Source organism: Marmota flaviventris, chromosome 12 (genome assembly GCF_047511675.1).
Source record: "Marmota flaviventris isolate mMarFla1 chromosome 12, mMarFla1.hap1, whole genome shotgun sequence".
In the NCBI taxonomy this organism is placed as follows: domain Eukaryota; kingdom Metazoa; phylum Chordata; class Mammalia; order Rodentia; family Sciuridae; genus Marmota; species Marmota flaviventris.
This window is the reverse complement of record NC_092509.1, coordinates 36313268-36327796: the sequence shown is the minus strand read 5'-3', so window position 1 is coordinate 36327796 and position 14529 is coordinate 36313268. Positions and strand designations below refer to the sequence as shown.

Here is a 14529-nt window from a genome sequence, read left to right as displayed (position 1 = left end):
TTGATTTCTTCTGTGTGTAGTATTTCTTTAAGTATTTTCTGTGGTGCCTATTAGTCATCATGAATTCTTTTAGTTTCAGCTTGTCTTAGAGGGTTTTTCTTTCCTCCTCAATTCTGAAGGATGGATAGCTTTGCTGTTTACAGCAATCTTGGTTGACAATTATTTTGTTTCAGGTCTTGGAACATATTATTATAAACTCACTTTTCAGCAATCTAGATTTGGACCCCTTGTAGAGTATCAACACTCTTTTTGTTCTCTTTTTATTTTAATTAATTATTATTTTTTTTTGTTGGTGTAGCAGTCAATGTTCATGAGTGAGACCTGAGGGCCCCCAGCCCCTGGCCTTCTTACTTGGATCCTGATCATTATATTGTTGTTTTTTTTTAAATTTCTTCTATTCATTGTATTAAATTATCATTGAAGTTTGAGCATGTTTAGTTTGTGTGTCAACAACTGTCAACAGCAAAAATAATACATAACTATGAACTAGATGTAGCATTATGGTAAGCAATTAGTGTCAACTATACCATCTACCATACCAATAACAGAAACAACATGAACTGGGGGTAGCAATTTTATAAACCAAATAGTCCTAAAAGATGGCAAAAATATAATTCATTAAGAGAAAAGAAAATGTGATAGGAAGGTACAAGAAAGTTTAGAATATTCAAATGTGAAGAGAAAGAAAGCAGAAAAGATGTAACAAATGATAGCTATAAAGAAAAAGGAGAAAAATAAAAGAAGAAAAGCAAGTAAAGAGAGCGTGAACGTAAGAACAAGAGAATTTGGCTATTAGAAGGGGAAGAAAGGAGAGAGATCAACAAGAAAAACAAACAAATAAAAAAACCCAAAAAGCCAAAATAAATGAACCCAAAAACCCCCAAACCTCAAAAAAAAAAGATAAAGAAAAACAATAATCATGGAAAATGCTAAGAATAAGAAAAAAGAGATAGTATGTATACACATAAATATCTAGGAACCAATCAGCACAGCAAGAACACTAAAAAGAATTTTAAAAGGCAGGGGGTGGAGGGGATACTTAATGCAAAAGAATTGTCTCCACTACATGGAAAAAACTTTCAATAAAAAACTTTCAATGGTATGAATTTCCAAGATCATTGTAATGTCATGTGAAGCTAAAAAAAAAAAAAAAAAAAAAAACTTTCAATGTATGTTCACTGCCTGTGTCCTCCTGTACTTTATTCTTGGGCTATGTACCCATTAGAGAAAGCAAAGGCTGGGAGTTGTTAAACACTTCTTTTTGTGTTGAACCCCAAGTTGCCAGCTGGAGTGGCTTAAAGCTGAAGCTGGTTGAAACAGCATTCAGTTTTTTTTTGTTTGTTTGTTTTTATTTTTTTTTCTCACCAGTATAAGGCAGGATAGAATGGGAAGTACCCTTGATTGGACATTTATCAGGACAAACCAGATTGATATACTCCCAGGGTGGGGCTGCTGTACAATTCTAAATGGGAAGTTTCAGAAGCTAGGACTTAGCTCTGATCAGGCCTTTGGGACTATTTTGGGTGGTGTCTGCTCTGGAGAGATTACATTAACCCACCCACAGGGCTGGGCAGATGACAGTTTCTGCTGAGCATCTGTATCTCAGGAGTATTCCCAGAACAGTATTGATAGGGTAGGGGAGCCAACCTTCTGAGTTTCACATACCACCACCCATGAATATGGCCTTTCCAGGTCCGGTCCCCAATGCAATCATGCCCACCTGTTCAGTTTTCTGGCTGTTTTTTTTTTTTTTTTTAAGCTGGTCATGTGAGCTGCCAAACACCAAGGGAAAGCAAGTTGCATTTCTCTCCCTATCTCTGACTTAAATCCCACTAGATAAATCTTCTCTGTGCCTGTTTCAATTGTGTTCTGGAAGGCACACCTTCAGATGTATGGCAGGTGCTTTCCAGAACAGTATATTTGCTGTGCTCTCCAGGATTTCTACAGCACCAAGCTGCAACCTGTGGCTCTTGCTTCACTCTCCACTTACCAGTTGAGAAACACTAGCTCACGGGTGCAACCTCCAGTTCATTTAAGTTCAGACTGCTTTTCTGTCCTACGGGATTTTCCATGCCAAATTTGTCCACTGTTTTTCTGCCTGTGCTTGTTTTATTTCTCCCCTCTGTGGTGAACCAGTGCTGCTGCCACTGCAACAATTAGCTTGGCCCTAATTTACTCCCCACCCCCCTTTGTTCAATGCAGCCAAATTTCAGAGTCCTTAGATTCTCTGTCTGACATTGAATTTCAGTGAATTCCTACTTTCACCCATCTCACTGAGGAACAACACTCCTGCTGTATGAACTCCCAGCCAGGCAACAACTGCAAATGTAACCTTAGCTTTTCTCTACTCTGTATTCCACCATCTTGACTTCTCCCTTAGGGGGCTGTGTATTGCAGGAACACAGGTCTGGACTCATACAAAGAAGCAAAGCTACCAATTTCAAATCCCATCATAACTGGTGTTAGCCATGTTTTGCTGGGTCTGGTGAAGAGAGAGGACATTCTACCCTGCTAACTTATGTCTACAACATCTACCATGGGGCAAGGACAGGGCCTTCATGATAGAATCAAGCAGAAATTATTGATAATTTTAAAACGTTCAAAACATATTATATAAATGTAATTAATATAAAATGTTTTTAAGAAAAGAGAAGGTAAATATTTATCATTAAAAAACTTTTGAATTGTCTTCTCATAAATCAGTGAAGCCAAATACCATTTTAATTTTATCTCTCATAAGATATAGTATTATAGTCATAGTATATCTCAATCACTATTTGATTATTTGATTAATTTATTATGTAAGTTTTCAGAAGTGACCCAAAAAGAAGTTTGAAAAACTATGTAGTTTTATATGTGTGACTTTTTTTTTTTTTTGCTTAAAATAAAAAATATCCAAATGATCTTTAAATGATCTTTAAGTTTCTAATAGTTTATCATTCCTAAATCTAATTTTAAAAAGTAAGTTTTACAACATGGGGTACATTATTGCTTGAGAAAGTTGTGCTATTCTTGTTTTCTTAGTTGGTCACCAGAGCTGGCTTGTCCTCTTGGGTAGGTTTTGAAGTAATGAATTATGGAAATGTTAAATGTCATTGGATGGGTACTTTGATGCTTTCAAGAGTCTGTGGTTTGTTAGTTATTCAGATTATCTGGAAATCCGTCTCCCCTTTGCTCGAGAAAACAATTCTGTTTTTTGCACATGTTCCTTTTTGCCATACTCAAACATTTGGGAAATGGAAATAGGGAAGCAGTTAGCTTCTTAGAAAAACTATAGATGAATGGAACAGGAACTGCAAAATTAGCAAAATGTAACAGGAACTGTTGATCTGGTGCATTATTGCTTTGCTTATTTTTTTCTCCTTTGCTAGGAGACCCGTTCTGATGATGTGTGTAGTACTCACCACCCTTCCCAGCTTCAGCTTTTCTATAGCAGTGACTGAGGTATGGAATTTTGATTTCTTCTGCTGCAAGGTTTTGAAATTTAAAAAGTTTCCTGTTATTGGAATTTGATTGAGCAGCATACCCCCACAAAAATTGTGTAAAGCTTATGTAATCTAGTCTTCTTCCAAATGACAATATATATTTTTTTAAGTAATGAGATAATTGTTACCTCTGTTATTGTAGAGGAAAGTTTAACATTTAATTCTGTTCTAAATGGAAAACGACAAGGTCCAGATGAATAACCTCTTACACGCTAAGATCTTTATTAAGATATCCGTGCTGGACATAGTGAGGCACACCTATAATCCCAGTGACTCAGGAGGACCTCAGGTTTGAAGCCAGCCTCAGCAACTTAGCGAGGCTATAAGCAACCCAGTGAGACCCTCCCTCAAAATAAAAAAAGTAAATATAAAGGGCTGGGTATGTGGCTTAGTGGTTAAGTGAACTTGGGCTCAATTCCTGGGGGAAATAAAAATGAAAAAAAAAAAAAAGATATCCCTGGGAAATGCTTTGCATATGACGTCTACTTAAAAATAACATTATGTTTTGACTAAATATGGCTTCAAAAGGGACTTAAATGGGCATCCACAAGTAGGAATATTGTAGGTACTACAATATTGTAGGTGGACATTTTATTATCCAAGAAGGTCAAAGAGGAATGTTCCACTAATCTTACTAATTTGCAAGTTGTTGAGAAATAGGAAGGGAGTAACTTGGGAGATTTCCAAGAGCTTTACAAATTCACTTTACAACCTCCAAGGAAAACTACTCTAGTAAAATGCTGTTATATCTGGAGTTTTATGGCCCTTTTTGGTTCATTTCTATGATCTATCTATCGCCCCCTGTTACCTATTTTTCTTTCCTCTTTTTCTTATATTTTCACTGAGGTGTAACAAACAAAAATGTTCACAAAGCATAAATGTACCATAGTGAGTGCAAACACTACTGAGGTCAAGAAATAAAACTGAGCCCGCTCCAAACCATGCTCCTCTCAATGAGGACCTTTCCTTCCTCCCCAAAGGTAACTTCTACCTTAACTTCTACCTCATAAGTTTGCCTCTTTTTAAATTATTTTTTTAATGGAAAATCAAATTATATGTCCTATATATGTAAATGGACATATGATCTGTCTATATTATCATGTGACATATATATATGATTTTATATGTAACATAAATCATGACTGTCTTCTTTTATTCAAAAGTATGATTGTGAAAGTCATTCTTTTTTTAAATATATTTTTTATTAGAGAATCATAATTGTCATAATTATACATAGTAATCGAGTCATCCATTTTTTAAATGTAGCTGTAGTTCATTGCTATTCACTGTTTCATTTCATGAAGATATTACAGTTGGCTACATGCAATGGCACATGCCTGTAATCCCAGCAGCTCAGGAGGCTGAGGCACAAGGATTGCAAGTTCAAAGCCAGCCTCAGAACTTAGTGAGGTGCTAAGCAACTCAGTGAGACCCTCTCTCTAAATAAAATACAAAAAAGGGCTGGGAATGTGCTAAGTGGTTAAGTGCTCCTGAATCCTTTAGCCAGTACCAAAAAAAAAAAAAAGATATTACAGTTAATAAATGAATGAATGAAAACATAACATAGTTGTTCTGGGCATCACAGACAAGCCCAGTCCAATATTTCAAATTATTTATCAGTTCTACATTTGATGTTCATTTCAGTTGTTTCCAGTTTTGGCCATTAAAAATAATTCCGCTGTACACATCCTAAACAAGTCTTTTATACACATGAGCCATATTTCATTTGGTTAAATTCATAGAAGTAGACCTGATGAGTCATAAGATATTCAAGTGTTTAATTGTCAACAACTAGTGCCAAACTAGTTTCCAAAGAGATTTTTACAGTACAGAACCCACTAACAAAGAATGAGCGTTCCTATTGCTATGCATGCTTACCAACACTTGAGTTGATTTGAAAGTGTCTTTTACATAGATTACAATGCCCTTGTTGGTTATGTTTTGTGCTCTTGACTTCCCTTCATACTCTTACTGATATCTTTTGAAGAACAGAAGTTCCTAACTCAAAAACAGACCATTTATCAGTTTATTTTCTTTATGAATAAAGCTTCTGGTCACATATTTGAGAAGATTTTGTTGTACTGTAAATCTGAACCTCAAAATCATAAACACATTCCACCATCTTACATTTTAGAGGCTGTGTTGCTTTTCCATTCTCTTTTGGACTGACATTCCCTCTGGAACTGATTTTTGTATATGTTGTGTACTTGAGAGCCAAATTTTATTTTATTTTTTCCAAATAACATCCAATGAACTAAGCACCAACTAGTAAAAAGCCCATCCTTCCCACATTTCTCTGTAGTCTTGGCTTTGATATAAGATGCACATACACATAACCTGGGAGTTTTAGGCTGTCTGATCTGTCACATTGCCTGCTTTTTAATTCCTGTGCCAACAAACACCACACTGTCTTCATTCTTATAGCTTTATAATGGTTCTGCATACCCAGAAGAGCAAATTGTCCTATCTTCTTTTTCTTCTGGAATTTCTTTCCCTTTGTATTTCCACATAAATTTTAAGAATGCTTGTTATTTTCCACAAAAATTCAAGTAGCATTTGAATTTGCATTGAATGATATCATTTTCTCAAAAGTCTCATATTTAACTCTTTGTCATTGGTATTTAGAAATATTTCATCCATTTTGAAGAATTTTCTCCATATATAATCATCTAGTCCATAAATAATGATACTATTTTTCTTCATTTTCAGTACTTAACCTGTATATTTTTTTTCTCTAATTACACTGGCTAAGGCCTCCAATACAATGCTGTATAGAAATGGTTATGGTAGCATCTGAGAGGGAAAACCTTCAACATTTCACCATTAATATGATGCTTGCTAAGGGCTTTTTCTAGGTACCTTTTCTGCAGATTAAGGAAGAAAGCCAAGTTGTGTTCACCTGGGCTCTCCCTCCTTGGAAGATCTAAAAGGCCAAAAAGCTCTGTTTAGCAGTGGATTTGGAAGGATTGCCCATTCCACTATTACTGAGAACTGGCTATTATATTTTTGCACACATTTACTAAGCTTCATCTACAGTGAAGAACTCTTCCATTTATGGGAACCCTTATTCCCTCTTGGAAATGATTCAAAATCTTGTGCAGTTTAAAACTTGAGAAGCTTACAACCAAACTTTAAATTTTTCATCATATGTGTTTATAATTAATTTATCACTGTTAGCAGAGTATTAAAAGAATTTTGAATAAAGAAAGAACAACCAGGGCTGGGGTTGTGGCTCAGTGGTACAGCCCTTGCCTAGCATGTGTGAGGCACTGGGTTCGATCCTCAGCACCACATAAAAATAAATAAATCAAATAAAGGTATTGTGTTTATCTACAACCAAAAAAAAAAAAAAAAAAGCACAATCATTGAATGAGTCTAATTGATTTTCTAAAAACAGGTTCAAAAGAACATCAATGGCTCTGCAGATTTATTGCCTGATGCCTTACCTGATCTCCCAGTATCCCTGGTTCTGTTATCCTTGATCTTGGTTGATATTATTGAAAAAATCAGGATATATCCCCTCAGAGGAAGTGAAGAGAGTAAGTATTCTCCTGAATATAAATATTTTTAAAAGTTTGATATATCTTTTATCTTTCTGCTACTCTGTTTTCTGATGGTATGTTCCATGATTCCATTTCTTGGGGTTAACATTACTGATAAAGGATTGAAAATGAAGATATCTGAACAAAACGATTTTTAAACCTCCTTTCATAGTCAGTTATTTCTTGTTTGCATTTTGGTAGTACTGATAAATAAATAAATTTTGCCAAATATTTAATGCTAAAAACTTTAGTGGTTATCCTAGCAAGGAAATTATCTAGTTCTTAAAGATTTATATTTTTTTTCTAGGAACTGTCTTAAATCTTTAAGTTTAGATGAATTAATTTGCTATGGAAATTATTATGACTATTACAGTAATGTCCTAAAGAATTATGTGTTTTTAGTTGTGGATTATACAAAAATCAAAGATCGCACTAATAAAACCAAGATACACCATATTCCTCCAGAGTGATTCAGTTGTTTATTCAGTCATAAATTCCTTTAGCTTACATTTAATTTCATGTCATAGTTTGTATAATATTTTATTGCTTGGCTGAGATTTTGTCATGTTATGCATTTGAAATCGGCACATATTGTAAGATCACTTCCTGATGGGATGGATAGAATGAGCTATAGAAGCATGCTTCAGAGTGACAGGTAACTACTAGAGCCAGTCAATCATTTATGGGTTGGGCACCACCAACCACCCTTTCAGTATTTCTTGAATCACAAAATGAAAGCAAAACTGACTTGGAGGCCATCAGGAATTCTGAGCCTCTCATTTTGCACTTTGTTCTTAGGTGGGAGACGATGAGCTGTTATACTTAAAATGACACAGGTGACAAGGAAGTAAGATGGCAGTCAGCCTCTCTCTCCTCCATTGAGGAAAAACCACTCTCAATTACACCTGTTCTCCAGAGCCAAGTGTATTTGTCTTAAACTGAAGAGATTTGGGAATATATAAATCCTTTAATTCATCTCTTGACTCTTTAAAACCACAAATGTATTTTGAAAGCAGACTGTGATGACTGTGTTTTCTGTTGAAGTGAAAATTCTGTTTTTTAAAACGCACATTTTTGGTGAGGAGAATAAATTAATGGCATTTTATTTCAGTTAGTGATGAATTGGAGCTTTAAAGGGGATTTTTCTCTGTATCCAGCAGTAAGGATGACTGTGGGAATCAAAATAAAGGATTTCAAAGAAGTTGGTCTTGGAGAAGACTCCAGAACATCTTATACAATTGATTTTTATTTTAAGATGCTTCTTTTTGAGCTCTTTTTTGCCCAAATGTAGAGGGTTAATTATATATGGTTTAATAGTTCCACCAAAAAAACTAACATTTTAAAAAATACCTTTGTAAATATTAAGGGTACATACATACACATTTTGATGCAAACTTTTAACTCAGTCTCCTACACATTTTAACATGCATGTTACTATAATAAATTATGTGAATTTTTAATTCATGGGGTATTGCCATTTATCCCCTGGGACTTAACTTAATAATTAAAAACATTAAGATATAAATCTTGGGTGGGTACCAGGGATTGAACTCCCAACAACAACAACAACAAAAAGATATAAGAGATTATTTCAATAATTTTGTATTTGTTTGGACTGGTCTTGTGGCCTAAAATATAATGTACTTGGGAAAAAGTTTTATGGGCAGCTGAAAATATATATTTATCTATTGTTTTTTTACAATATTCTGTAGATATCAAGTCCACTTTACAGTATCTTTTAAACATAGGTAAAAACAGGGCTAATTTTTGCAACTGAAAGCTAAATGATATCATGTATAATTAGTATCTCATGATCACAATGCATTTGGAATAATCACCATGGCAAACCTGTGGATATTGGATTTTGAGAGAGCAGAATTAGAAATAAAATGATCCAACAACAACAACAACAAAAGATACAAAACTTAATACATAGATTGGAACCTAAGCAAGTATACTCTAAATATAGTATTATTCCATGTAGGACTTCAGAATCAAAGAAATGGGGTGTGAATGGATGGTGAATAAGGTTTAGACAATTTGGGAAAAGTAAGAACGTTCTGTGCTCTATTTAGATAATTTGAAATACATACATATCAATTAGTTTGTGGAAGTCTGGACTTTATACTATATCAAACTAAGGTAGACTAAAATGCTTGGATTTATGAACATTTATATCCTCCTTACTAACTTAATTCAAAGCTACAAAATTTTGATCTTTGTGTATCTTTTCTTTTTCCAAGTCTTAAATAAAATTATTCTTTACATTATTTTATGTATGAAATATGGAATAGAAAGTTTCCCATTTGAAACACCAATATTACCATTGGAAATACCTCTATATCAATTGATTGCCGTGTCACAGTTTCTGAACACATCCTTTTGTGTCTGTGATAATATCACAGATATACATAGGCCTGAATAATATCAATCCCAAGTGATATAAACAGATGACAAGAATAAAATTATAGTTTGACTGTTCCCCCCTTACTGGTCTGTGGATACAAATGTGTGCACCTTAATATTTCCATCTCAAGTTTGCTAGCTGAGTTCCAACCTTTTAAAGACAGGACCTGCACCTCCTCTTCCTCTCCCATCTTGTTCCTGTTCCTAATTTAAAACCAGATCCGTGGTGGGTCTCTTCTGTTCTCATGTGTTGGTTAAGGCTATTGGACATCCAGTTGCTCCTGCTTTACTATTAGCTGCCCCTCTGGGGCACAGAGTCCCGTGTGCTGCTTCCCACCATGCCTGCTGTTCCCTGCCCTAAACATGATTAGTCCTGTGGTTGTCTTTGGGATATGACTTGATGCCCTGTGGTGCTTTAATAGACTGATTACAGCTGCCAGTTAGAATATTGACTTCAATCCACTGAATTCTATTTTTCTGGAGATGTTTAGAGACTTCTTTTGTTTGGAAACACAGTCTTTTATCCCCAGAATGTACATGTATCAACAGTTTGCCTGTCGATTTCAAATAATGGCCCTTCTTTTCCACTGGGAACTGCCGCTGTCCTATTGAGCCAGACTCCATTTTATGAGGTATCCCCCGGCCCCACACCCCCCCCCCACCCCCGGCTCCATGGGGGACTCATACTTTCTCCTTACACGAGGATTCCCTATATTGTCTGAACCTGTAATCATGGTCATTATTTGATTCTTCTCCCCTGCCACTACCTAGATTCCTCAACCCCCCTATAAACCAGCAGATACAAACAGATCCATCATGAAGGTATGTCCATGGCTAGGAGTTTTCAATCCTACCTGTGGGACTTCCTTAAACAGTATTCATAGTCCAGCTTGGACACCACGTTACAAAATGGTATAAGAGAAGATATAGTTAAACTACTATGGGGCTATAGGGGAAGAAACGCTTAATTTTTCTCTACAGTGTTAGAGGTCAGTGTTAGAAAGGACAATAGTAGGGATCTGGGGTTTGTAGGAGTTGTAGATGAACACGGTGAAGAAAGTTTTTGACATCAGAGGATGGTTACACCTTAAGGAACTCAGGTGTACATATAGGTGAAAGGGTGTGTTTGGGAAGTACAAATAACTTCAGCTGGATTTCACACCCTGAATCAACAAAACTGTTGCCACAGTGGAAATGACTTTCTTAAAATAAATTGCTACTTGCTTATCAAGTTGTCATTTGGAAACCTATGAGGCTGCTTTCGGGAGCTGCTATGAAAACCTGGGTAGAAGGTAATAGTGGAAGTGGGAGAGGTTGAATTGGGGTCTCTAGAGGATCCAATTTCTACTTCAACCAGATTAGGAATGATAAGTAAGATTTCACCTGAAATACAAATGCTAAATATTTTAAAACCAATACTCTAAGGCCTTCATTTAGAACTGCTGTACTCATTTCTAGAGTAGTGGTCAACTCTTTTCCTCTCTAGGTCTAGTTCTCTGGGAATTGTGACTTTGCACAGTGCTCTGGGAAAATTCAGCTTTGCTGGTAAAGTAGGCCCATCATGGTGGACTCTACAACCTCTGAGGCACAACATTTATGAAAAGCACATAAGTTTTTTAATATGCCATTTCACATTGTCTTGATTTTAGTGTCGTATTTTTTCAAAAGGATACATATCCATTTTCATAGAAATAAAAAAGGGAAGTTGACCATAATCCCATAATCTAGAGATTTATAATTAAGAGCATCTTATTGTATAGTGTTCAGTTAATGGATTTTGTAACTTTTTTTTCTTTATAATATGTAGGTAGGTGTTATTCTTGTTATTACATAATCACCCCCTGCATCATTTTTATTGGTCAAATAGTATTCCATCATGTTAGTGAACCATAATATATTTAGCTAATCCTCTGTTGTTGGACACTTAGATTTGTTCTGGGTTTTACTGTTATAAGCACTGCCACTGCCAAAGGACAAGGTATGGTTAGAATGAATGAGGCCATGTGTGTTTGAGTTGGGGAGGGGAGACAAGTTATGGTAGAGCACACTCATGTATTATAAGGCATAGGTTGTCTGGGAGCCAGAAATCACTCAGTGAGGTAACTGGCCAAAAAGAAGCTGGGGATGGAGAGAGTTAACTGCTACTGGATAAGAGCCGAATGATATCAGGATGATGACTGCAGAGTGTCCTCAAAAGACCTGGAGCATCTGCTCATGCCCAGACTTCTTGGCAACAATGCTGCCCGAAGAAAGTGACTATTATGGACTGGCTGCACATGTGGAGAGATATAGAAGGGGCCCATAAGGGGATCCTACGAACAGTACGGTGTGGTAAGAGTGATTTGGCTACATTAGAGCTCACTGCCGAGTCAGAAGTGATTTGCTGGAGATGAAGTCAACAGGCTATTTGAGTGGAAAACCTCAGCACTTGCAAAGGAGGTGGTTTCCACTGTCACATCAGTGAGAGGTGCCAGGTATGGTGTTGGCAGGGTAAAGTTTTCAAATAAATCTGCTCACAGGGGCCTGAGTCCAGTTCCTTCTGTGCAGTCTCTTTAATACCCAAAGACTTAAGCCAAGTGCTACAGGGACCTCAGTAGCACAGATGATTCTTTCCGTAGGTCAAATGCTTAGATGCAGAATTTCTGGCTCAATGACCATGTAAGATTTTAAGGCTTTTTATGTCAGTAATCAAATTGCTTTCTCTAAAAAAAAAAATGTTCTAATTTACCTTCTAAATGGCAGTGTAAGGAAACACCTGCTTCTATTCAACCTTGTAACTTATTCCATTTTATCTTTGCCAATTTCACAGGCAAATAGTATCTTATTACCTTCATAGTATGCTTTTATAAAGTAGAAGACATGTTTGACATTTTCTCATAGGTTTCTTTTTTTGCACTTTAAATTTAAAGAAAAATAATGTATTTATTTCCTTGATATGTTTTTCTGATGGTATATCCATTTTTTTTGAACTAATGATTCACGCGTTCTATAAATGTTAAGGAAGTTTTGTCTGTCATATATGTAGCACGTATTTCAGAGTTATCATTTGCCTTTCGGTTTTACTATGATTTATTTATTTATTTATTTTTTGTGGTGCTGGGTATTGAACCCAGGGCCTATTTGCATGTAAGGCAAACACTCTACCAACTGAGCTATATCCCCAGCCCCTACTATGATGTTTTTGATGCCAAGATTTTTACTCTCTTGGGCTGGGGATGCGGCTCAAGCGGTAGCGCGCTCGCCTGGCGTGCCTGCGGCCCGGGTTCGATCCTCAGCACCACATACAAACAAAGATGTTGTGTCTTCCAATAACTAAAAAATAAATATTAAAATTCTCTCTCACTCTCTCTTTAAAAAATAAGATTTTTACTCTTGGCATAGTTTAAGCTATCATTCTTTATTGGTTCAGTCTTTGGTATTATGCTTAAAAAGTCTTTTTTATTTTTACTGAAAGTGTAAATTATTTATCAGTTATTTTTTCAAAAAGTTATATTTAAATGTTTAATGAAGAAAAGTTGAATTCTCTATGGAGTGCAAATTGGTTAATGTAAAATAGCCAATAAATTAAACATGTTAATTGTTTTGGTCAGCTTTTTCATCACTGTGACCGAAAGACCCAACCAGCACAATTTTAGGGGAGGAAAAGTTTATTGAAGGGCTCACAGTTTCAGAAGCCTCAATCCATACACAGCAAGCTCCATTCCTCGGGGGTCAAGGTTAATCAGAGCATCATGGTGGAAGAGTGTGGTGGAGGAAAGCAGCTCACATGATGATCAGAAAGCAAAGAGAGAGGCTCCACTTGCCAGATACAAATATATACCCCAAAGTCACGCCCCCAATTCCCACTTCCTCTAGCCACAATTTACCACTTCAGTTACCAGCTAATTCCTATCAGAGGATTAATTCACTGATTGGGTTAAGACTCTCACATCCCAATCATTTCTCCTCTGAACTTTCTTGCATTGTCTCATATCTGAGCTTTTGGGAGACACCTCACATCCAAACCATAACAATAATCAATATATTAACTTACGTGATCTGGCAAAGTGTTTTTATTTATGCTTCTATCTATCTTATTTCTTTTTAGTACCAGGAATTGAACTCAGGGCCACTCAGCCACTGAGCTACATCTCCAACCCTATTTTGTATGTTATTTAGAGACAGGGTCTCACTGAGTTGTTTAGCGCCTTGCTTTTGCTGAGGCTGGATTTGAACTTGCGATCCTCCTGCCTCAGCCTCCTGAGCTGCTGGGATGACAGTGTGCCACTGCATCTGGCTAATTTTTATCCATTTTTTCCAATAGCTACAATGTTTCAAACAAACAAACAAACAAACAATAGTGTGCTTTACAAACATAAATGCAAAGTATAACCATTCATATCAACTAATTCTGAACCATTGGGGATGGGAATTAGGCATGTACAGATTTTCAACAAGAAAATCTCATTAAATGATTCTAATTTTTTAATCTCTAATTAAGGGCAGGGCAGTGTTTTTCATCCTTGGCTATATATTAGAATCAACTACGGAGCTTTAAAATGTTTTGACACCAAGGTGCATCCTCATATATTTGCATCCTGGAATGAAAGCCAGGCACTAGGAATTTTTAAAACTCTCCAAGGGGTTTACAATCATGAAAGTAACAAGGAAGAATGAAAAGAAAGCAGGCTGAGGGAAATTACAACTAATGATGCCCTGTTTTTTTTTTTTTTTTTTTTTGTGAAACAGGAAGCACATTTTCTGCTGAGAACAGTGGAGATGAGTGATAGGGAGACTAACAGAATGTAGAAGCTCTGGAACGATTGCTGCAGGGTGGGAGTGAAGTGGGCCAGGGCCAGGGAGAGGGGTAAATGAGCCAGGCCGAGGTTACAGTAAGGAGTGAAACAGGGAGTGTGTTCTGCCACCAGTCAAGATTATGTGGTTTTTTTTTTCGGTGATAGGTAGAAATCTGGGCATTGATTGTAGAAAAGGTAGAACTATAAAACGGATCCAGGTTTAGGAGTTTGTAGAGCAGGAAAAGGAACTGTTCCTTCCTGTATTATTTCTTCTTGATATTGACTTGTCAAAACAATTTGTTAGCCTGGCATGGTGGAACG

The 14529-nt window shown here is 36.2% G+C and overlaps 1 protein-coding gene across 1 annotated transcript in view; it reads left to right on the top strand.

Moving 5' to 3' along the window:
* The window catches only part of Tmem236 (transmembrane protein 236), a 43767-nt gene that overhangs the window by 21071 nt on the left and 8167 nt on the right, over nucleotides 1–14529 (top strand). Inside the window, exons 2-3 of the mRNA XM_027928431.2 lie at nucleotides 3372–3444; nucleotides 6883–7024. Of these exons, the coding sequence (XP_027784232.1) occupies nucleotides 3372–3444; nucleotides 6883–7024 (215 nt within the window). The remainder of the gene's footprint in view (nucleotides 1–3371; nucleotides 3445–6882; nucleotides 7025–14529) is intronic.